The 26,554-nt window shown below is 39.8% G+C and overlaps 1 protein-coding gene across 2 annotated transcripts in view; it reads left to right on the forward strand.

The window, feature by feature from the left end:
• The window catches only part of LOC115625145 (putative mediator of RNA polymerase II transcription subunit 26), a 51,572-nt gene that overhangs the window by 8,884 nt on the left and 16,134 nt on the right, over window positions 1–26,554 (forward strand). Inside the window, exon 1 of one of the 2 annotated variants that reach the window (XM_030520067.1) lies at window positions 20,074–20,712. The exons of the other annotated variant lie outside the window; for it this stretch is intronic. Coding sequence (XP_030375927.1) covers window positions 20,701–20,712 — 12 coding nt within the window. The 5' untranslated portion in view covers window positions 20,074–20,700. Of the gene's footprint in view, window positions 1–20,073; window positions 20,713–26,554 lie in introns of those variants that run through there. 2 annotated transcript variants of the gene reach the window in all.

Consider the following 26,554-nt stretch of genomic DNA (forward strand, 5'->3'; position numbering starts at 1 on the left):
CCAGTCAGCTTCTGTACACTTGCTACATTGTTCACTCTTCTTCTTGCAATAGAAATCATGACTAGTCCCTCGCACAGCTCTACGCCGCATGCAGCACATTTCATGTTCAGTCTATATGTATACGGTATTAATTGCAAACCGAAACAAAATCAAAGGAATAGAACAAAGCCCTACCTTTTGCCACACTTAGTTCAAAAACACGTGCTGCTCCAAAGCCACTTTATAGGTGTTCTGTCGGCTGGCTTTGATAGCTTGCAAACACAACTACAACGATATGCATACATAAATATAAAAAAAATCATCATGCTTATTTACATAGCGAGCAAAACAAACCAAACACACAGACAGACATACAGCCAGACATTCGTACGAGCAGACCAGCTGTTGGGGTCGACATTGCCGGTCTCATAAATAATTTCGATTTGACTTATATTATTAGTAAAATAAATAAAAATGAATGAGTAAGAAGAAAACAAAAACAATAGGCATGAATGAATATCAACATATCAAGGGGCCAGACAAAGGCAGTTACGTTGACGCCGACGCCAATGCCGACGCTGCAGTCAGCTGCGACGCGAACAGCGCCGTTTAGCGTGAGAAAATCCATTAAAATTGACAAACACAAGAGTGTATGAAGGCGAGGCGTCGTATACGTAATGTGGGGCCTAATAAGCGGTAATAAAAATGCGAGCGGCACTAAACAGATGTTGTTGTTGGTGTTATTATTATTTTCTGCCGTTTTGTTTTGATTTTCAATTGTATGGGCCGGCAAATCAAATCGAAATGGTAAACCTAATCGCTATGCAAAGCAAGTGTTTGTTATTTGAAATTCTAATTGGAAGCTGAAACAGAAACCGTGTGGTTCGATTTTAAACAGGCGGCACGAACTACTCGCACACACATGTTTGATTTAGTTTCCATGATTACTAAAGATAATACATATGTAGATACTACATTTATACATTATTTAAGCTAATTTTTTTATACTTTTCGGAACTTAATTTTAGTTTATTTTCAGCATAATTTTGCGTATTTGAGCATTAAATAGCGCGAGTCATTGGGAAAAATATACATATATTATAAATATACACAACATTCTTTTGTTCTTATTTTTTATAATACTTACTAGACGTAATTTGATTTGTAAAAAAAGAAGAACTAAGAAGAAGAAGAGCTAAAATTGCGTTTTTAATTTTTTAAGTTAAACATCAATCGGTAACGGAAAGGCATCAAGATGAAAACAACAGACAGGCGACTTGGGAGACAAGATTATACAATTACTCATCCGCGTACGCACATACATATGTATGTATGTATATAGAATGTGTATTATAGATTATTGCTTGGATCGACATCGCTAATTCGCTAATCGCAGTATTTATTTGGGCATAACGTTTAGGAAAACGGATTCAAACGTTTAATTAAAGCTAAAGATAACAACCCTTTTGAAATCGTCTACCAATACGTCTCTGAACAAATAAATACGTAAATATAAGTACATACATGTATACGTATTTATGTACATAAGTATGTATGTATGTACATACATACATTAATTTTGAAATTATGATTTTCTGGGCACTCTCAACTCGTTCCCACTCCTGCGATGAGTTTAAGAGTTTATCCGGACACGAGAGCCCAACTGCAGCTCGTTTACAGCCAACGGCCACTTAAAACAAACTTAAACAGAAAATCCAGCACGAAGTGCCCGAGCAAAACAAAAATGCGCACTTGCGCGAGCAGCGCTGCCGACGCTGTCGTTCTGAGCACAATTAATAAATTATAGACGGCAGCGCAGCATAGACGTCGACGGGGACGGCGATGTCGATGCTAACGTTAGCGCAGGCGACGGTATTGGTGATGGTTTCGGCAGACAATGTCCAAAAGGCAAGCCTGGCAAGGCAGTGCTAGAGGCAGTGGCAGTAGCAGAGGCAGAGGCAGAAAGAAGGCAGGCACCCAACATAGTCACGTGTAAAGAGCGCGACGCGCGAAACAAGTAATCAAAACAAAAACCGAAAAACGAATTTATCATTACAACAAGCAATAAAATTAATCAGCAATTCAAAAACTGCAAGTGGTTGTTTGACGTTATAGTTGTTGTTGTTTTTTGTTGCCGCTGCTGCTGTTGTTGGTGTTGTCGTCGTTGGTTTAATAACCCGAAAATAATCGCTCGCAGGTTTGAGAGCAGCGCTGCTAAATGTGAGTGGAAGTGAGATGGCGATGGTAAGATGGTAAGAGCCAGCACCAGAAGCAACAACAATAACATAAGTGGAGTAATGGAAGTGGAGTGACGAAGCCGTCATTAAAACAACATAAAAAGTAATAAATAAATATGTATGTATGTATGTTGGGTTGTGCCACAATGCGTGTACGTGTGCGTAAAAAAGAACTGAACGACCTTCAACTTCCTACCCCTGCGCAGAACGGCAGCAACAACAACAGCACACCATAGAGAGCTCTACCTGTCGTCTGACTGACTGTCTGCACCTCTGACCGCCCGCACGTCTGCCTGTCATGCTGTCAGCGACATCGTCGACAGAGTACAACGACTCGTGCTGTTGGTGACATTGATAGCTTTAATTTGTCTCTGTTGTTGTTGTTGTTGTTGTTGTTGTTGTAGCTGCTGCCGAGATCGCTGAGACCGCCGTGCGCGCTTGTCTATTTGTGCCTTGGTAACTGTAAACTTATTCAAAAGAGACCAGACCCCAAACAACAAGCCCATACTGTGAGGTGGCGCTAGTCACCAGCCAGCCAGTCGCTCCCCTGCCCCCTGTCTGGAGCATAAATTAAAAGCGATGCAACATGTGACTCTGCGACCGCGGCCGTGGCTGAAACAGCGACTGCGACGCGAGTTGCCGCTGTTGAGATTTTCGGCTGCCATGCAAAAATATTTTGCATATGCAAATGCGCACGCAACACACTCATAGCTACACAACACACAAACACACAATGGCAAAAAAGAGCACAGACATACATATGTACATATGTATGTATAAAATGCACGTTTGATACAGCAAGCTCGCAATGTGAGGAACTTTTAATATTATCGAACATTTAAACCTAATTGCATAGTTCGCTTGTCTAGCTGTTTGAAAACAGTGGTAACTGCAAAACGAGGGTAAATAGTGATTGCCTAGTTATGCAAAAGCTAACTGGTATGAAATATACAACAATAAATAAATTGTATATGGTAGCACTAAAAGCTTCTTAATCCCTAACAATATGGGATACACTTTTTCTTGTACAAATTTTCATTGTAATTTCCAATTTGCCATTCATTTCCAAAGTAAACCTAAAATAAAGAAGCAGCTTAGTTTGATTTAGTAGCGTTCTTTAGTTGACAATGTCAGCTATCGCCTCAACTGGATTTAGCTTAATATCTCGTTTAGCTCAATGTAATAAGTTCAACTAGTAACCGAAGCTAACCTAAAATAAGGACGCAGCTTACTTTGGTCTTTCATTGCGATGTCAATAATCTTACAGGTATCGCCTCAACTCGACCATAATGCATTACTTCGATTCCACATACTATGCATACATACATTATGGGAAAAACCGTTCTAGGTCTGATAACGGCACAAAGTGCATGCTTAAAATAATAACATTTTCTATGGAATCGTTTGCAATCAACATTTAAAGTTTATACGAACATAGATTTTATTTCTGTACTAACTGATTTTTACAAAACCCATTACCTTTGATGCAAATGTGTACGCACAAACAGCTTGTTCACTCTAGTGAATTTAGACTGTGTATGCATTGGCGTGCAAGGTGCATGCCACTTGTGCCGCTCAATGCGACCAACAACGGAGACGACGACGGCGACGTTGGCGGTGGCGGCGCGAATTCGAACTTGTTTGAAGTCTTGGCTAAAGAGAGCGCGTGTTCGCAACAACTACGAAAGCAACAACAATAAAAGACAGTCAGCAGAGGAAGTGAGTCCAAAAGCAGCGTCGTCACGACGCGTCGTTGCAGCAGCATGTTGCATGCAAAAGGAAATATCAGAGGCAGAAACAGAGGCAGAGGCACAGCATCCCGTTTGCCACAAACAAATTAAACTAATAAGCGAAAAAGGAACAGCAATAACAACAACAACAATAACAACGAAAGCTTCGACGATGCCAAAGACGACGACGTAATCATAAAGAAAACGGCTAACTCACACACACATACACATACTTGCATACATACATACATATACAACTACTTTCACACACATGCAACAACAGCGACGACGACGACGACGACGAAGTTGGCAGCAATATTTTTGCACGCGCGTTCCACTTGGACTTGGGCTGTCGGCTGTCGAAATCCATTATAACCTCAAATCGGCAATCGCATTTCTTCCTTCGAGTGGCGCGCAACAGAACACGGACAACGGCGACGATGGCGATGGCGGCGTCGACAAAGAGAGGGCCAACAACAACTGCAACAGTGACCAGCAGCATCGTGCCCAAAAGTTTCAGTGGGCGGTATACACATGTGTGTGTGTGTGTGTGCGGCCGTGTGTGTGTTTGTGTGTGCAACAAAACCGCTGCAGTTGCACGATTCGTGTGTGTCTGTGCCTGTGCCTGGCATGGCTTGGCCATGCTGCAGTGGAAACTGTAAAATCATAAAAAAAGTCCACAGCTGCGCACAGACCCAGGCGCAAGCAATAGAGCTGTAAAGCTGCAGACTAGCATTGCCAAACACCGTTGGCCACGCACTCGCATACATGCACACACACACACACACACACACACACACACACGCAACAAACAGCTGCAAGTTTGCGGCGACTCTAATCCGAACTAAAGGAGGAGAGGGGCCAGAAGGTACGACACTGTTTGCTTTGAGTCGTAACTACGACTGCAGGCAAGGAGCTGTTAGATCATAGCTACCTAGCTGTTGATGAAATGGCGTAATCGGACTTAAAAGTTTGAATGCATTACATCTGTATTTCATAAGTCTGTTCGTCACAAATAGCCAGTATAACTAACTGCTATACCTCACATGGGCTAGCAAGCGAAACTTCAGCCTTCTGAGATCTTCCTATTCATTATCTTTAAAGAAGATAGTATTGGTCTGTCCAAATTGGTTGGAATGCTTCACGCATAACAGCTCAGACGTGTGTTAAAAATGCAGCTATATACAGTGTAAACTCCCATATCTAAAGCATTCAATCGGTGTATAAAGCGGACACTCCCCTTGGGCGGACAAAAATTGGCCGACCGCGAGTGTCCGGCCAAGAGAGTTTTCACTGTAGGGGTAGTATGTCGCACTGCGATCGGAATAAAAGAATGTATCAGAGGAAAATGCACCTCGAGCAGGTTAAGGCAAAGTAATAAAATCTATGTATACATTTAACGAGATTAAAACCGTACTAAGTATATTAGTCTAAAAAAATCAGTCGAATATGAGAACAAATGTACATATGTAGTTATCTTCATTTAATTATTGATGTTCACAATGCTTATTAAAAATAAATTCTAAGATAACTTTCCTTATACTAAATCACATTCTTGATTGGTGACCAACAAGAACGTCTTCATTAAGTGCTTTCGTCACTACATCGACTTGGAATTTAGACAACAGTTTCCTATAGATCCTCTATAGTTTAACAATATTTAGATTTTACAAGCCTTGATGAAGAGTTAAATCTCTTAATTTGGTTTCATTGATAATGGTTTTAAAATCGTCAATAACCTTCTTTTTTTATTACAATTTATTTACCGCCTTAAGACAATAAGTAAGTTTAGGTAGCTTTATTTAAAATTAACAGCAAACCAACTATTATATTTTACTTATTTTCTGTCAGGCTGATGTAAACACTTTTTGATTATCTATCCGGGAGATCGAGAATGTGTATTCTTTAAAGTCTACTTACAGTTAGACTATTATCTGTTAGATTTAAGGCTAGGTTATGTTCATGGTTGTGTATTCTATCAATGTATTTTTTACCAAATGTAGTTATTTCTTCTTTCACATAAGGAATTCTTAGAGGCGGACTTTGCTTTCCAGGTATTGGTATGGTATTAATTTTCTTAACATACAAACGAAATTGCAACCCAATTTGTTCATAGCATACATATGATGCGGGAAATCTCCGATTTTGAATTAAAATGCGAAAAATAAAAACACAACACATAATGATACGTTCACTCGCGCATGTTCAAAATAGTTCGGCACGAATAGAATAGAAGACTAAGTATTCCTTGAGAATATTATAATGATGCACTGCCCGAAGGGGTATATTACAATTTTCGAATATAATGGACAACATTCATTAACGTTATTACCATGTTTTCAACAAATTCATGGAAAAGGAAAAGTGGAATAATGTAAATGACAACTCGCTCACAGTCTCGAATATTTTTTCCCTTTGGCTGATCATTTCAATTGTCAATTCTACGACTTCAATTCTATCGAATCCCACCTATAGTATAGTAGTTTGATTTCGAAGTATTTTAACTATTCGTAAATTGTCAGTTTTTATTACGTACGAGTGTACTATATAATGTATAGTATGTATAAGTTCAGTTTATGACGGAAACATGGAATATATGTTGTAGGACTCTTAGTTATTCTGGTAGAGCTGTTAAAGATTAAGCCCTAATAACTTTTGTTATCCCCTATACTTTATAGAAAGTATATGCGAAGGTGTATATCCATAGTAAACATATTGCAAAAGAATATTAAATTAAATTAAATTGAAGGATATTGACATTTGCTTAACTCAATGTAATAATAGTCTAGTACCAACCCCAGTGTTGATAGTGTGGTCTAATAATAGGAATTATGTATGTATGTATTTGTAGCAATCATGATTTTTATATTTGGCAGTCAGGAGGATTACAAAATTAAATTATTTAATGATCCTAAATAGTATTGTGGTTAATTAATTATGTAATGATTGTACCTCCATTTGAGGAATTTAAACAAATATAATATAAGCAATCTCAACTTTCACTTGGAATGAATAAATAAATTAAACATCATTAATACAAACAAAGTTGTTATAAAGAAGCACTGATTTCGGTTAAATTACCATCTTTAATCAATCTTTAAATTATTTCGTTTTAAATTGCGGTTTTAAATTGTCTTTTCAAAAATATGATATTTTTTATTGCATTTTTGTACACAATGTTCTTATCTCACTGGGAAACAAAATTCTAGGAATCGCTGATAAGTTTATGCTCAATATTTTCTTGGAAATTCTATGCAGTACCACAACTTAAAGCTAATAATAGCAGAGTAATATGCTGATGCCTCTAACTACTTCAACATCTTTACTTATGATTGATTTACATAAATTGAATACAGCTCTGAACTAACGACATTGCAAATATGTTCAGATATCACTTGGTATATGCATTTTTTAAATGTTTTTACATTGCTCTAAATATAGAAATGTTAGTTACAGTCTTTTCAGAGGTATAGTTTTTTAATACCCTGTTCCTATTTTTTGGCATATTTGACATATTATTTATTACATTAAATATACCAAATATATTTTTTCACTTAACTTAAATTTAAAAAGATGAATGGTTATACGAACAGGGTATAACAAAGGGAAAAAGAGATTGCTATGTAGTATAAGTGTGAATAAGCGGAAGGATTCTGAAAGTATAAGAGCTAGAAAGCCAACTTTATAACCAGGTTCTCCAAACTACTGTTAGTATTTTATTCTAAGAATTATGTGAGCTATGGAAAGAAAGACAGAAAGACAATTTACCTGATCTGCTTAGGGCTTAGGAAAACTTGCATACTAAGTTATTCTAGCTCCTGTACTTGCTGAGATTCTTGCGCAGTACAGTAATATAACAATACATATGTATGTATATACATACATATGTACATATTTTTACACGTATACTTTCTGGGTTACATACATATATTCGCAGTAAGACAGTATACACTTTCGGTACAGGATATAAAAATAAAACTAAAAAAATATTAAAAATTTTGCCATATAAAGTCGACCACATGTTCATTATTATGGCGAACTATTTCGCATTAAAATGGAACTGAGTTGGATTTGTTGAAGTGTTTTCATTGATCATATGCATAAATTATTATTTAAATGCTTTATTTAATAAAAATTTTACATTTTTGGCATCCCCTTCGGTAAAAGCTGCATAAGCCCTTGGAAGGCATCGTGACATTATCATATACATGAGGAGGCTGAGACGATAGTATCGATACCAAGTATTGCTGAAGTATTTTATTTATAGTTTAATATCAGTCAGCTTTTGCATAGTTTTTATCAAACAGAAACTCTCAAACTGAGTAGAGTTTTGATTTTTTCTGGAGTCTGCTTAATATTAATATAAAATTCGTTTGAATCCAACCAATATTTTGCGATTTGATTATTCTTGTCTATAAATTTTTCCTTGAAGTCGAATTCTTACACTTAAAGACCCTTTCTTTAAGAGTAAGCAAGAGTAATTATGTTAGTTTATTCAACAATGCTAAGAAAAACATAGTTAATTAATTTTTTCAAAAATTTTTACATACATTAAGGTTTTGAAAATAAAAAGTATAGTCAGGATATAAAACTTTCAGAGTCATTTCCAACCATCCGGCTTTTTCCAAATACCGCCCACAGATCTCATAATTCTGTGCCCACTTAGCAAATACATTCCTAATGGAGAGAATTCAATAGGCGACTATAGACTTAAAGAATAGCTAAGGGACGAAGGAAAGATTGGCTTGTTTATTCGTATTTGACGAAGCCATATATGGAGATATACTATAGTACCTATGAAAATGATAGGTAACTTCCCTAGGCAACAGAATCATTAGACATGGTCCAATCAGAATAACCTTCAATATAGCATTCCTTTCTCTTTTCTATTGCACCTGCCTTGGTTGGTCAAATTGCTGCCGTTGCCGCTGTTGTTGTTATTGTTGGTGCTGCTGAGACTATTGGAACTTATTGCACGAACACGACCAAAAAAGATATTTCGACAGGCGTTCCAATGCGGCGCAAAAATAGCCAACATAGCCAGGCCAGGCCAGGCCGTGCGCATTGTTGTTTTGATGATTTTTACTCAATCGCTCGAGTCATCAGCAGTCAGCGGCGAAGCGACGGCAAACGAAAATACAAAATATACAAAAACAGCAACAACAGTCATCAGCGTCTTCGTCTCCCGTCTCCAAAAATAATGCCAACAGCGGAGCAACGGCAACAACTGCAAAGCATTAACAGCACAAGGCCAACAGCTGGTCGCTCTGGTCTGGTCTGGTCGCGGTTTTCGGTCTCGGTCTCTCGGTCGCTGCCTGTTGTTCGCGAGCGTTCCACATTCATCTGTGCGAACCTAAGCTTTTTAGTGATATTTCGAGTAACTAGCACACGACGGCAGCGACAACGGCGACAACGACGATGACTACGATGGCGACGAACATGTTGATGCTCAAAAGTTTCTGGGATGCGCCAGCGAGCGATATTGATGCCGATGCTCACTGCTCAGTTGCCGTTCCCTATAGCACACGAACTAAAATGCTGTCTTCGTTTGCGCCGAAGCCATGTACCCTTCGCTGCATCTTACAACAAAAACTGCATTCCTCCGTGTTGATGGGTCGAGAACTATATCTACATATTTCCTATTGCGTCCGTAGTATCTAAATTTTAATTTTCGATTTGGTCAAGCGTTTGAACCACATTCAACAACATTGTCAAAATGTAATTTGTTTCCAATATCGATTCGTTATAACCTTCTATGACAGCTATTGGTAAACTATATAGCAATAGCTTTTTAGACTTTTTATGATTGCAAGATTGAAACAGGCATCATGATTTGGATACGTCTCGTCTTGCTGATCATATAGCATAAGCGTAGTATACATATAGGCATATATTTATAACATTTAGTGTATTATGCTTCCTTACACACCAAAAACAAAATATTTACCCTTACACTTTTCGGTGAAGGGTATACAAACGTTTCAAAAAGCGAAACATCAAACCTCAGCTTTAGCTTCAGCTTCAACTTCGACTTCAGCTTCATAGTTCCTTCAAAACGTAACACAAAAATGCTGCCAAACATTTGCCCCCCAAACACCCCACTCCCTGGCTACACCTGCACTAGAAAAACCATTACAAGCCGACACTCAGCGTTTCCATCATCATCATCACAGTTGGCGTCATCATCATCATCAACGTTTCGTCGTTGTTCACAATTTCATTTGGAAGAAGCAAGCGACGGACATCGGACATCCCAACATGTTTCTAACAACGAGCCAGAGCCAGCAGATCTCGAATCCAACCGTCTTTCATCGTCGTCGTCGTCGGTACCATCGCACCATCTACCATCCATGCAACGCGCACGCAAAGTATCTTAAATTTTTGTACACGCCGGCGCCCCCGCCTCCGCTTCCGCGCTCGTACGCTCTCATGCCTCTTCTCTGCGCTGTACTTTATAGTCTTACTTTGTTGGTTTTCAACCCACAAGTCTTTCTCTTTTTTCGTTGCCTATGTTGTTGCTGCTGTTATTGTTGTTGCAAAGCAGCAGCAAGCAGCAAAAACTGTGGAAAAAAAGAATTTTTTATAGGTATTATTTCGTTCCCACATGCTCGTCGAGGCAAGCGTCAGTCAGGCGAGCGAGCGAGCAGCAGGCAGAGGCCGTGACAGCGACAGCGCATGTACATACACACGTTTATATGTATATATACACACAGATACATGCACTCTGGCTACATATAAAACTCGATACTACGCTGTCAGGGTTGCCAGGTACTTTTCTTTGCTTTGGGATTGCCGTCACTCAGGAATTTTTGACATCAATGTGCCTTGTTATGTTGAATTTTAGCCGACGAAATAATGCTATCAAATTACAGAAAGAAACGTAGTCAACATTAAAAGACACAACGAAAGAGTTCTAAAAATTAAGCAATCAAACAATAACATTAAATAATAGTCCCGACTGGATGAAGTTTTTCTTTTAGCCAATTCGAGTAGGGCTTCAAAATGTTTCGATTACTCAGAACGTTCTGAATTTAATTCTTACTCAAAAATGTTCACAATTTTGCTTCCACAAATTCTCATAACGTTTCATACTTTATTAAAAACTCCCATTACACACTACAATCAGCACTGAAAAGCCCAAACTGGGGCTAATGAGAGTTCAATGCCGTCAGCGCTGTGCGCTCGACAACCCTGTCCACTTGTATTGCTATCGTTGTTGCTGCTGCTGTTATGCCGCCTGTCTGCCTGCTTGCTTCGCCCATGATGCGCCGCACAAATATCGTATCGTTGTCGAATACATACATGCACACATACATATGTATGTACATATAGCAGCTAAAGCTATATATATTTTTGTAGGTTATGTGTATATAACAGCGGTAGAAACAGCAACGACGACGGTGGCGGTGGCGGTGCTGATGGCAGCAGTGTGAGTCAAAACGTTGCGATTGTGGGAGAGCAGCGGCAGCGACAGAGACGTCGGGCAACGAAACGAGCTAACAGTACGTAAAACGTTGGCTCGGCTCCTCGATTCCACTCTCGGTGCGTATGCGTGTGAGTTGCCTTGCTTGGTTGTGTAAGTGAGTGCGAGTATTTGTGTGGAGGGTATAAAATGCTGTATGTAAATACAGTGCGCACTGTTAGAGCACAAACAAATTCAAAAACATTGCATTAAAATTGGATATATATTTGTTTAATTAACTATAAATATATTTCATTATGTACGTTGGAAATTAAAAAGCTCTTAGAGTAACAAATTACAGACATAAATAAGATGATATTTTTTCACTTTCAAACTTTATGAAATTAATCGAAATACATTTTGCTAAGCTCCCAAATTTGTACAAATTGTGTAAGTTTGTCAAACTTTATTTCAATCCCTACGTGTGCGGAAAAATTGCTTTGTAAAATGGTAGTTCAATTCATATTCAGGTTCTAAAGCAGATTATTTAACATAATTGATATGAAGGTCCACTACTGGTTACTCATAGCGTGTACTGCCTGTTTTGGGACTGTACATAAAATGTTAAAACTCTGATTACGACGATGACGTTGGGTAAGAAGAAGCAGGCGAAGCAGACAGCAGCGCAGCCCAGCACAACACAACGACTGCGTCGTCGCCACCGCCGTCGTATCTCCACAGCCCAGAGTCGAGTCGCACACACAAAAAAAATAAAGTTTCAAATGGAAATTTTGAATTAATGAACGAAACGAAATGAACTAAACTGGTTTCATTTGGCTCTGGCTCTGTTGAGCTGTTTTTGCTTTTCTTTCTGTTTTTACCCTCGCCGTTGATGTTATTGCTGTTGCTGTTGTTGCTGGCTGTGCCGCTTTCTTAGTACGATGACGATGACGACGGCAATTGTGAGTTGCTTGCTGGCTGGCTTGGCTGCTTCGTTGCTTGTGCGTTTCTCATTTGAAAATATTTTCGCCCCGGTACGAAAGAGGCTAATTAAGCCAATGGAATTTCTCTGCAATTTTGCGCGCGCCACCAGCAGCAACATGAAGCGGCAGGCAACAACAACAGCAATTGAGTTTTCAAAACTTGTCGCACAGCTGAGCGCAGCTTTTTCTAGCTATGTATCTGCCCAGCTTAGTCGACTGTAGTAGGAAGTAGAAGCAGAGCCAGAGCCAGCGACGTTTACTTTGTTACCTGCTGCGACGCAGTTAGAACATGTTGCCAGTTGGCAGTTGTTTGCTGCTGATCGGCGCTCGACTTTTATGTTTGATTGCCATCGAGCATTTTTCGCCGTCGTAGATAATTTGCTTTTGTTTTGATTTTGGTTTTTCAAGGCAATCAGGTGCAATATTTCTCACTTGCGTCTAGAGGTGTGCATGGGCCGTTAGTTTGATCGTGTAACTGCGTGCAAGCGCGTATTCGTGTTTAAAAATTCTGTTTTTTTTATAATTTCCTTACACTTCTTTATTTATTTTATTTTTGACGTCCAAAAACGAGCTCTCATTAAGCAATAATCAATAAAAATCCATAGAAAATGAGAAAGGTACATGCAAATACTGAAGAATTTCTTCACTCATAAAACAATATTGTTAATTAATAAGCTTTAGATTAACAGTAATCAATTGGTCCGTTATATCTTTGGTCAATGGAAAATGGATTTGTGTGGCAAAATGGCGTATTAACTTGAGTCAATATACAGGGTGCGCCATCTTTTATGTCGGTATGTAAACATTGAATATCTTTGAAAATAAACAACCGATTTTCAAGTATGAGATATTTTTATTTAATTTGGTTCTGTACAATTTCTTCACACTAATTTTTCAACACTGGTCTACTCAAGTCAATCGGTTCACTAATGACAAAGTTATTCAATATTTATATACCGACATAAAAGATGACGCACCCTGTACATATGGTTGATTTGTATGTATTTTCTTTACTTTTAATAAGTTCTAGTTTCTGTTAATAATTGAATTTTAAGAACCCATTTTTATTTATTCTCATATGCGTGTATCCAATTCGTGGACATGTCGTGTCAGGTCGCAAAAAGCCAGCTCATACCCATCTCTACTTGCGCCCGACGATCGCCGACATCGTCGCTCTGCGTTCCGATTGGTCGCTTTTATCTCTTTTGGCTATTGTTGTTGCTATTATTACTTTTGGCTGTTGTTGTTTGTTCGACTTGCGAAAAAAAACAATCTACATACTACATCTACTAAAGCGGAAATGAATCGATCGTCGAGCGTCTCTCCATCGAACTGACGTACATACATGATCGAGTGGTTCGTTCGGCTTTCGAACAAGTGCAGAACGTTTGAACGTGCTCTTTATGGGTTCGATGGCGTTATGCTGCCTTTGTTGTGTTTGTTTGTTATGTTGTTATTTTGCTGTTGTTGTTGTTGTGGCTGTTTGTTCCTGGCCTGGCATTGCCATTGATGAAGCTTCCTGCTTGAGTGCGCGCACACACACACACTTACACACAAATACAAATGCACTTATGCGCAGTTTCTTATCAGTTAGCGGGGACTCAACACTTGTAACACCGTTTCTTCTGCATAGCATTCGCGAATGAATCCTGCTTTTGATTAAATGGCCAAGGTTATCGTTTGGGTGGATAGGATTGGTGGACAGGATTGCATGATTGAATTATGAGAGTTATGAGATTATAATGGGATAGTCTAAGGCCAACTGTAGGCTATCATCACCTTCATATTTTACGTATAAATTCAAGACGCCAAAATTTGTGCTTTCTGTAATTGTCACCCCAATCCAAAAGAGTTATTTTGTACCTAACCCTAGGCCTGAAGATGAAATTTGTTTAAAATTGTTTATGTAAGTGTACCTAGCCGATTTGAATTTGTTGCACTACAGAACATTTTCATAAACAGTATTTTGCATTATAAATTCCGATGAACATTAAAAGGTAAAAAACTAATAAACACAGATCACTCTCAAATGTTTTTTAAACGATTGAAACCCACTATGAATTTCTTAAGGCTTGAATAAATTTTTTTTATCGTTTGAAAAAAACTATGAATTGTTTAAAGCTTAAATAAAATTTAAACCTTAAGACAGGCTGGAAATGAATAACCTAAATGTTTATACAAGATATTTGAGCAATACGTTTCTTTTCGCGAAGCTAAGGAAAGCAATCCAAACTACACATATTTTTTCACTTAGTACCGCTATCAAAATTATGGCAAGCCTGCGTTGATAAGAGAAATTTCGACTTTTCGTTTAATTTTAAGAGATAATGCGACATACTTTTTTAATCAGTTCAAAATAAACTCTAAAATTGCGAAGGTCGAGATTTTGTAGTTCACTACTCCGAAAAGGAAAGAAAACACGAGAAACAACTCAATTATCCCTTACATTATTTGTTTAAGTACCTCAAATACTTATGGTAATACAAAGAGCTAAATGTTTAACGTTTTTAATACATACATATTTACGTATGTATATTTAAGAAAAAAGCTTTTCCCTAATGACGTATAAGTGGATATTATAACCTTTAATACAAATTGTCTTAAAACTAATTTATTCATACATTATTATATGAAAAGTTTTCTTAGAACTTCGTATTTATTTCTGCAATAGTTTGGATTAGACGATTGTCCGCGTAATAAAGTATTAAGATACGTTTAGTTTTGCAAGAATTTGTATACATAATTATATAATTATTAGCCTTTACAGAAATGGCATAGCTGGCCAACTGGCAAATAAAATTCCCCCAACGTGTCGGAGACATTAATAGACGTTATTGTACAGCTTTTTCTTAGGCTTTCTTATCTTTTAAGCCGAGATTATAATGTTATATTAAGTTATGTAATCATTTCAATTTTTTTATGTTTATATATGTATATATAATGTTAAAATATATTTTAATAATTATAATCGACAGAACTATTGTTGATGAATAAATAAATAAATAAGTCTTATGAATTCCACAACAAATATGGTACAGTATTCATACAGAAGAAGCTGTCTTCAATAGTGTTTCAATCTTCTTTAGTAATTCAGGCAACTCTAATGATACTCGTATCGTTAAAACGAAACAAACGATTTCAAAATGTAGTAGACATGTTTTAAAATGTATTGACTTTCATGAACATCTTAAGCAAAAGGGGGCCTTAACTGCAAAATGGAAGTGTAAGGAAAATATCACTATTATCGAGCATGTCTTTCTTGTATGTGTTTAAAAACAAATAAGTTAATGTTGTATTGTAATTGAATATATTATGCCCTCGCACCTTTCTCTGGGGATAATATAACTCTTTCGAAGTGAAATATTATCTTTCACTTCAGCTGAACCTAAGCACAAACTCTCTTTGCATTTTAACGGGCTTCCTTGCAGAACACTACAGACAAGCATCTGCGAAATCCAAGAATTATGGAAGGCAGTCTTTAAATTCTTTGTTTTTGGCAACAGAACAAATACTGGAGACTTGTCAGGGATGAGATTATAAAACGTATGAAGTCATATTATAAACGACACGAAGCTAAGATCCTAAAGGCAGCTGATTACTGAGTAGAGAACTACATATATATGTATTTATATGTACGTATATACATACGTATGTATGTACGTATTTCCATTTTATGTTTCGTTCAGACTCGCAAGCTATCATTCAATTTTTAAACTTGGTTATGAAAAGTAATCCATTTTGGACTCAATACAAATAAAATAAAACATTTTTAAATTCATAAATAAAAGCCTTAGAGTTTTGTTTTGTTTAAACATAATCTGATTGTGTTCCAAACAAGACTGATTTATAAGTAACTCCCACCGTGCACATCCCATCTGCAATAAAAAGTCCCGTTCGCAGCATTCCAAACGGCTTCGAACCAACACTCACACTACCACTCGCGAGCCTTCCTAACAATTGTCTGGCTACAACCTGTCTGCAACCCAAACCCATTAAGCAGGAACACTTGAGCTTACCGCCTTTTCTGCGATCAACTCGAGCTTTTGAAGCTTTATCCTTTCGCGTGTGAGTTTACACCCACATGCATGCATCCAAAAATGCATCATACACACATATTTACACACATACATACATATGTATGCATTTGTAAGCATGCATGGGTGTAGAAGCGAGTATCTAAGCGGTGTCTAAATCGAAGCAACATGTGTGCGTTTTAGTGCCAAGTGCCGGCTAGCTTTCAATAGAACGAAGTGCTGGCGGGGTGGAGGGCTATTGATGGTCGCTGTTGTTGCCTTTCAAGTGGGTGCACGATGGCGGTCCAAACATATGTACATACATATGTATGTGCGAATGTGCCGAAACGAAAATATTTGCACGCTTTTACACCCACGCACGTGGAGTAGACTCACACATACACTCACACACACGCACACACACGTACTGAGATTTGTGGGGGCGGTTGCGCAACGGCACCGTTTTGCATTGAATATTTTTGCGCAAAACTCGGAAGTAAACGCAATAGAGAATAAAATAAACCAGTCGAGTCATAACATATTCAAATCGCCGGCGCTGACGCCAGCAGCGCTGCATTGTAACAGCATCCCAACGCCAGCGTCAACGTTAGCGTCAGCGTTAGCGCTAACGTCAACGCCGCTTTTACTCTCACGTGAAAAGTTTTTTGCTCAGCGGCACGAATTAAACTAAACAACCACCGTTAAACATTGCAGATGGCAAACAAAAAAAAAACATAAAAATAAAATCTAAAAACCCCTTCGCAGTCTCTGTCGCTGCCAGGCTGCTGTCGCTGCCGCTGCCTTGCCAAAAGTAATGACATCATGTGAGGCGGCGGAGCGCGTTGACGATGCCGCACGCATATCGATGCCACACACAAACACACATGAATACATCGAAACATAAGCAAAGCGAGAAATTGGTTCAGGCGCCGTTTAGAGTCCGCTTCAGTCGGCGTTTGTCCACAGCCTGCGACGGGCACTCGTCGCCATCGTCAGCATGAGCAGAGGCAAGACTGACCTTCAATCAAAAATTCGTTGGCGAATTAGAATTGGCGCGCAATGGTCTTTTCAATTGCATGAAACGGCGTTGCCATATTGCAGTTTGGCCAAATAGATAAGCTTTTGGCTATAAGTGCATGCAGTGCTGCGATGCGAGGCGATTGCTGCGCAAATAAGTTCGCTTGCGTACCAACAACAGCAACAATAATTGTTGAACGACGGCAACCAACGGCAACACAAAAAAATGTTTCAAGGCGAAATTCGTATGTTGTTGCTGCTGCTGCTATTTTGCCATGACGCAGCAACAACAGCAACATTAACAGCAACTGTCAGTCATTCAGCCAGCCAGCCAGCTAGCCATTCAGTCAGTCAGTCAGCCGCATAAAATAGCACAGAGTGCACACGATACGACGCCAGCGTCGAAGTCGAGCCGATGGCAAAGCTAAAAACAACAACTAAAAAGTACCTGGCACCGCAACAACAACGACTGACGACGACGACATCGTCGCCAACTTATTTCGTTGCTTTTGCTGTTGCCGTTGCCATTGCCTCAGATACATACGAGCCAGCTAACCAACAGCAGCAACATCAGAGATACAGATACGAGCGAGTATCAGCGAACGTCGCTTGCTTGTTTCACTGAAATAAACAAAAATTGTTGAACAAAGCCAACGCCAACAGATCCCAAATAGCCCAGACCAGCCAGCCAAACAGCCATGTCAGCCATCGTAGTCGCAGCCGCAGCCGCTTGACGGCAATTCGAGAGTTCAGTTTTAGCAGCGGACCCAGAGCGAAGCAACGTTCGCAACGTTCGCGCTACGTTCGCTTCACTTCAGTTCACCGTTCGCCTTCATTTTGCCCACCACATACCATACGATGAAACATATGAACACATACATACATACATACATGCTGATGTGTATATACACACACACACATCTGTACACATGCGTCAGCCAGTCGGTACGAACGAGTATGTATGTATCTATGTATGTGCATATGCCAGCGTGTGTGTCTGTGTGTGTGTGCATGTGGAAATGTACTTTTATATAAACGACGACCCAACACCGCACACTACACAAAATCCCAACTGACAACACTGGCGCACAAAGATACCCACACTCATACACACACATACACTCATACTCGTGCACGTATGTACATGTACATGTTCAAATGCTGGCGGCGTGTGTTTGTAGACAGTTAGTCAGAGTACTTGCCAGCGTTGCCATATTATTGCTTGTGGACCCCATATAAGGCCCATTAACTCATCTCCACTTAACCTAATCACATAACTAGGCAAACTTTTAAATGGACACATTTTAACACCCCAAACTTTGGTCAACTTAATCTAAAAAGTTACCGATATTTTGATTAGTCGAAGCGCAATGACAAAGAAAGAGAGTTGATGGGAAGATAAACAAAATGTGGTTTAATAAATTTGCCTACTGAGCTGCAGATATTTGAAACAGTATTAAGATTCATATACTATTAATTATTAATGGAGTTGAACGTTAGCGCCTAATCAAGGGAAATCTGCGTAAAAGATCTCAAATGTGTATTTGTCCTAATTTTTCAATGATAATGATTTCTATAGATGTTTAAGTTTACACCAAATCTTACATTATAAGGTTTAATGTTGGTACAGATATACACATGTATTATATACATACATACATATATTATTATGAAATATACACTATTGCACAAATATGATAGTAGCAGCATTTGTGATTTCTAAAGTTCAATATCAGGGTCTAATCGAACGAACTTTATTTCGGAGGATCGGTATTTTGGTGAATTTTTGTAATAGTTACATATTATAAATATATTATATTATAAAAATACAAAAAGTCTGTTATCAAATTTCGAGTTATTATAAAGTTTTACGTTGCTACAAAAGTACATCTTCCTTATTCTATATGGTTTCTATAGTTTTTTTGGAAGAATTTTTAAACATCTCGTAGATTATTTCTATTTCATTTTTACGAAAATTAACTAAAATTCACATTATACTCGGTGTCTTTGAACATCTTGGAATAGTTTATAATATATATAATATACATATTTGCAAGGAACAACCTTCAACTGTTTGACGATGAGAACAAGAACGATGTGGCAGCACTGTTCACATTCAAATAACTGCCGCCGCCGCTGTCATCGTCGTCGCCGCCACCGCCGCCACTCCTTGAAACGAACGTTTGCACAACGATTGCTTGCGCTTGTTGTGTTGCTGTCGGTGCTATTCATTCGAATTTATTTTGCGCTGGCAACATCGGCGTTGTTTCGTATTTGCAGTACAGCTGGCAATGCCAAAAGTATGCCGTTGTTGCTGCCATGCCATCGAAAAGCAGCGTACAACGTATATGCGACTCTCTCCCTCCGCTCCGTGCGGCGCTCAAACAGCGACCGACAAACTCGTTCAATGCTTTTTACATAAGTGCGCGCTGGCTACGACTGCGAGTGAGAGTGCGAGCAGTAGCACATGCTGCTGCTGCCCTGCTTGCGCCGCTGTAGGCATGCCTAAGAGTGTGTGTGCGAGTGTTCAGGGGTGCATTTACTAAATGCGCGATTGTGTGAGTGTGTACGACGTATCTGTGTGTTGTTCGGTGTTCGTTGTTCGCTGCTCGGTTGCTTTGCCTGCCTTTGCCTGCTTCTTGTGCGCTGGCCAGTTTATTTGTGATTTTAGCATGGTAGACTAAGGTACACGTCGCTCTCGAGTCGCACGGAACACAACTTCGACGACGACGACGACGAAAATTTCTACGTAAATTTGCTTCAGACGTATCCGCAGCGCGCGTAATTTAAAAGTTATCTCGCCGCAACCAAACATTCAGTTGTTAAAAGATATAAAAAATATATATAAATATTGAAGTATTCAAAAGCTGTGCTTTGTGTGTGCATTTCCAACTAAAACAAACAAAAATAAATTCAAAAATATAAAAATTCATCCAAGTATTAAATGTGGCTAACTAATACAAGTTTCACATATTTACAAAACGTTTCTGCCGCACTCAGCTCCAACAACAAAACAGTAACTAACTAACAGTGATTGTGTTTAAGAAGAAGAACAAACAAACCAAAATTTTGTAAAATGTCATTTGTTTACGGTGCCGATAGGCACTTGGCAGCCCTCTGAGGCGGCCGTTGCAAGGATTCTGTGCGTGTTTCTGTGTCTTCTTCCTCACTCTCAGTTGATAAATTTGATAAACTGCAGGAACTGCAAATCCAACTGTAAATCCAACTGCAAAACTGGCAACAATCGGTTGCCGTTACTCCCTACATTCTGGGCCCTTGCAATTCGCAAAATTGGATAAACATAGTGAACCCGCGTATTTAAGCACGGCTCAGCCGAAAATGTGCACTGAGGTGAGTGTCTTGTCAAGGTCTAACTAAACCCAATCTATAGCGCCTAAGTAACCATCATACCTCAAAACTGTGACAGGCATCCCTCGGGGAGTCGCTTCATTGGCTGGTTCAGCAAGTAATCGAGTGGGGGAGTCCTACATTCCATCCAACTGCCAATTGGACTTCCAGTGGAGGGATATTTTATAGATAGATTTTTGACTATCTATATTTTTATGACTATAATAGAATTTAGATTGTGTACATCCTACCAAGATTGGCAAATTAATCAAAAAGTCTTCAATGCATCCATTATTCTAAGCATTCCTGTTAAAAATTACAGATTGATAAACCTTTTCACTGCTGGTATTTATTTCATTGCATATACTTAATATCTGTAATGTAGAAGACTTTTCAAATTCAATCATTCATTATATTTACATCTAAACTAACGACTATATATTAATGTTCATATGTACATACATATCTGTTTTATTATTTGTTTTATTCAAACAAGTATTTACAGACGTCTATGCTTCACCCAAATATATCTGTTCTAAAATAATAGTACTTCATCATCATATATGAAATAGTAAAGTAGAATAACTTTCTCTATATAATAGATTGCTTTGGTCTTTGGTCCTACTTTGGTAACAGAGAGATATGATGTCTCTTAATTTTGATGGTTGTTCTCTATATCAACGTTAAGAACACTGTCTTTTTGTCACCAATTTTCAATAGGGCATTATTTTTGACTTCTGATAACTCCAGAATATCGCAGCATCTCACCCACAACACCAGCAGTCGCACTAACTGAGAGCTTTTGGTGAATCATGCAGGTGGCCTTTACGATGACGGCGGCATTTTCATATTTCTCTACAAATATGTATGTGTGTGTATGAGAGTTTGTGTGTTGCACCTTTCCTTAGGAGCGCGCGTAAAAATTGGTAAGCTTCAACATGTGGTTTCCACCTACGCGCCCAAATGCCAATACGAATGGCTCCTACTGCTTATCGTTAGTGCGTGTCTCTTAGCGTCTATTCCTGTGTGCGTGTGTGTGCGTGTGGGTGGCACGACTGAACACGTATGTACATATGTATGTACACATGTATGTTTGTTTGTTTTCATGCAGTTTGCGTTTTGTGGCTCTCTAAATTGCCGCAGACTCAACAGTGCAGGATAATAACAGGCAACCAACATGCTGCGGCGCCTCTAATCTGAGGCAAGCCAAACCCCACAGTAGTAGCAACACCAAACACAACAACAACAACAAAAGCACGCATACACATGCTCAACATCCCCCCTCTAAGCATCGCCCAAAGCATTTGTAAACAATGCAAAAAGTTGCACGTGCTGCATTGTTGTTGTTGCCTTTTTTGCACCCATGCTGCTAACTGCAGCAGATACGTGTACGTATGTATAGTACATATGTACACTGTGCATATATCATGCAGCGCCATCTATTGGCAGGCCCATGCAGCATGCAAAATAGCTGTTCCTGTTATTGTTATTGCGATTTCTGTCGTCGCCTATTAGACCGCTGCTCGCGCTCTGCTTGGCTTGGCAAAGACCAAGTCCGCCGTCTAATGCAACAATTGGACGACGCTGACGCTGACGCTGGCGCCGTCGTTGTCTTGTCCTCTTGCACCCCCCAAAACGATAACAGCAGCACTCACACACACACACACATCCAAACAACAGTGCACTGTTACATACAGAGACAGCTGACTTTCGGCTGCTTAATTAATTACATACCTACATACATACACACATACAAACAGCAAGTAGTACACTACGCTGCATTGCATTTAACAGCGGTCGTGCGCTCTCTCCCCCACCCACCAAAAAAAGGAAGAAGAATAAGAAGCAATAAAATAAAACAAAACTTTTGGCTGCTGTTTTCTCTTTCGTTTCAGTTTGCGGCGAAGTCGCGTGTTAAATGCGGCAGCGTATTAATTTCTTAGTTCTTATGAACGCTGAATTTTTTAATTGTTTTTCCATTGTTGTTGTTTCGTTGGGGTGGTGGTGCTGTGCGCTGCCTGACCATTGCAAATTCCGGCACGAGACTTAATTCACTTAATTGAGCAAACGACGACGACGACAACGGTGGCGTTTGCGCCGCTGTTGCTGCCGCAGTTGACGCTGCTGCTGGCGCTCTGTTGGCGCCGCTGCTGCGAAGAGCGGCGCACATACAAATAATAGTTCGAAGTTGGCGTTGCGACGCTGCGGACGCCAATGCCGGGCATTTGATTTCACTTTCAAGATACATTAACACACAAGTGCGGCAAGTGCGCGCGCCTTTTGAGTTATTGGTAGCACTCACACACACACACACACTCTCGAGACTCAGACTCGGGTCTCAGACTCCTTGCTGCTGCTGGTGCTGTTGTTTTTGTTGTTATTGTTGTTGCTGGTGGTGCTGCTTCCTGGTGTGCCATTTTCTTTGCTCTTCGATTTTATGAATGAAAATGAAACGTTGGGGGCAGCAACAGCAACGGCAACTCACGGACGCGGCTTGCATTGCTTTATTTGCATGCATGTGGCACAGGATACGCAGTTGCTCACACAAACACACACACACATGAAAAGAGAGAGGCGAGAATACAAGTACACATGTCTGTTATCGTTCTTCTTGCTGTCGTTATTGTTGTTACCATATAAAAAGAGCCTTGGGGGCCTGTCTTGCGCGGCCTTTCGCAACTGTTTGTATGTCTGTGCGCCATTAATGCTATTATCCTTTGCCTCTCCTCGCTGTTGCTTTCATTGTTGTTGTTGTTGTTGTTGCTGCTGCTGCTACTGCCTCTTAATTTGCTTTCTTAAATACTTGCGCTTGCGGCACCAGCTGTGTGGCAACCATTGGCGTTAACTTGTTGCTATTCTGACGGTCAAGTGTGGCAGCAACAACAGTAGAAGGAAAAAAACCCACATAAAAAAAACAACCAAACAACAACAAACCTTTCAATGAAAAGTTGAAACACTGATAAGGCAGCTTCGCATTTTTAAGGGTTGGTTGCACGCCACACGAAAAAGCTTCTGCGTCTTCGAAAAATGTAAACAAAACCGCATGTCCATTTAAGCGCGCGCTCTTCATATTGCCGCAGGTAGTAGTCGCAGTAGTTGAGAGTTGCTGCTCTTCCTGTTGTGTTGCTGTTGTTATTGTTGTTGTGGCAGAGTCGCGGAATTTTTCGCGCATGAGTAATTGACTGAAGTCACGATTTCGATGAACTCAGCTATCTGCTCATTGGGACTTGTAGTAAGCGTTTAGTTTGAGTTGCAAATGCAAAACTTCGCATAACATTTTGCGGGCCTTAAAATTCGTGAACGATACATTTCTCATTTTCATAACTCCACTTAATTAAAAACAAAGAAAAACCTAATCATCGTCTTTTTGGGACGGTTTTCCCAAAAGAATTTTTATAGTCACACAACTTCGAAATGTTAAGAAATTGACGACCATTTGATAGTAAGACTAAAGCTTAAAACAATTTCATACTGCAATTTAGGAGAGTTTGTACCAATTCTAGAACCCCTAATGCTAAGCAGTTATATCGAAATTGCAATTTAGGAGAATTTGTAAACCATTCTAGAACCCACAAAGCTTTCTCATGCTACAAATCGGCCTGTTTCATAAAAGTACTAAGCTGTCTTATCGAAATGCTGAAAATAGTAAAGATATATTTAGTAACAGGCTTTCATTAGACTAATTATATTTAATCCTTCAAAGATATTTCCAATAAACCTTGGTCTTTACATTTGTTTCATTGTCATTCCTAACACTGAAGAAATGAGTGCGGACATTGAGGAAATGAATTTATACTAAAAAGTTATTTTTTGGGGCTTTCCAAAGCTTGGTTTTTGGAGCTGCAACAACTGGTTTGGCTGAACGGGCTCAAGCGGTTACCATAAGCCCCGGTTAATCAACATTGAATTAAATGTACGTATGTATGTACGTATTGCTATCAATATCGTAGTCCCATAACTTAGTTATGATCTTAAAAGCATACAACGCTTTGGTCTACAACTTTGGCAGGTATTATTATCTTTAGAACACTAACCTATTAAAACAAAGATTTGTGGGACTCTCAGTGTAAATCCTATTTAGTTTTATTAATATTAGATTAGAAATAAAAAACATATTTTATAGTTTCTTTTTAACATACATATTACATTTAAGGAACTCAGTGATTTTTTAGCTGTCGTCTTCTATTCGAATTGTTAACAACCAGAATTGCATTTTGTAGTCCAAGTTTTCACTGACAGATTCATAAACGAGAACATATAGTAGTCGGTGTTCACAAACCGACAACAACAACAACAGCAACTTGAGAATAGAAGACATTGACTCTCACTATACTACATACAAGTACATATGTAGCTTCACCGACCGATTGACTTGTGAGGGATTTATGGGAATGCCACAAATGCGAAGCGGCACATGCTTATATGGGATTTAAAGCTAGCGATGTTGCTGCAAGAATAGCAACAACAATAGCAGCAGCACCAGCGTGTGGCTGCAACAGTCGCGTTGCACAAATCTTATCAATGAATGCGCATCACTTGCACTTGTTTGCGCTGCGTTGCTTTTGCTTCTGCGAGTTTTGTGCGACAGCGTCGGCGTTCCTACCTATGGGGGAATTACCCGACAAACGTAAATGGTGACGACAACAACCACGATGTTGAATGATGATGCTGCTGCTTATGTTTTTACTGTTGCTGTTGTTTGAGCTGCTGACGTGACGCGCCATGCACTTGCCTTGCACAAACGCAAACAGCCACACACACACACACACACAGGCAGCCACCCAGAGAAGCTCGCACACATACATACATATATATTGGTACATGAAGAGCGACTATTCACGCACACTAGGCTATTATTAAATCGTTTGCCGCAAATTTGCGGTTGCGTCACCTACTTAACAGTGCGCTGGCAACTCTGGACGCTCTGCTGACCAGCGACAGGCGGCAAGCGGCAGAGGTATCGCTAACGGTAACATTGGTGGCTCGTGTATCCATTCAGGCAATTCATTCGGGTTCGTGTCACGCTGCCGCAGGATAACTCACCCAACACTAGCACTGGAGCACGCAAATTCCCATTAAGGCAAATTAAAGTTATCGTGCGTCGGCAGCGCTGCTTAGAGAGTGGATTGGATGGAATGGGATGCAGGGGAGGCGTCCATTTAGCCATTTTCATTTCTCATGCGTCGCTCAGTCGATGTTGTGCCGTCTCCCCAGCCTGACGACGCCAACTCGACGTCGCAACTTCTCTGCCCACATAGTACGTGCAATTCGAAAAGTGGTTTTCATAGCCAAAACCACCACCACCAACACCACCACCAGCACAAGCACTACCACCACCAACATCATCACCGCAAACCCAAGGCAACTACGACAGCAGCCCAGCAGCGCTCCTGGCAGCCAGGACAGGCTGGTGGTAGGCTTTATTATGTCAGTCGACAGCCATGGGCCACACACTGCCTCCATAGCCACCTTAGCCTGCGTGTTGTAGGGATAGGGTCGGGCGAGCGCATTTCACCCAATTTCATTATATTTGCCAACGTTTTTAGCTTTTATACGTCATGGCATATTTCACCACACCAACACACGCACACACACACAACCCACCACCGAAGCTGACAGCAACCACCCAGCACCAGCACCACCCAGCAGTTGAAGCAGCCTGCCCATAAACTTAGCCCACCAACAAACGAACGACGACAACAGAATGTTGGGCAGAACTCTCACACTGCCTGCGGCAAGTTACCCAACCACCCACCCACTTACTCACTCACTGGCAGGCTAGCCACCACCACTACCATCACCACCACCACCACCAGTACCACTACCAATACCATCATCAACATCA

Source organism: Scaptodrosophila lebanonensis, unplaced genomic scaffold (assembly GCF_003285725.1).
Source record: "Scaptodrosophila lebanonensis strain 11010-0011.00,11010-0021.00 unplaced genomic scaffold, SlebRS2 tig00000072-arrow-pilon, whole genome shotgun sequence".
Classification (NCBI taxonomy): Eukaryota; Metazoa; Arthropoda; class Insecta; order Diptera; family Drosophilidae; genus Scaptodrosophila; species Scaptodrosophila lebanonensis.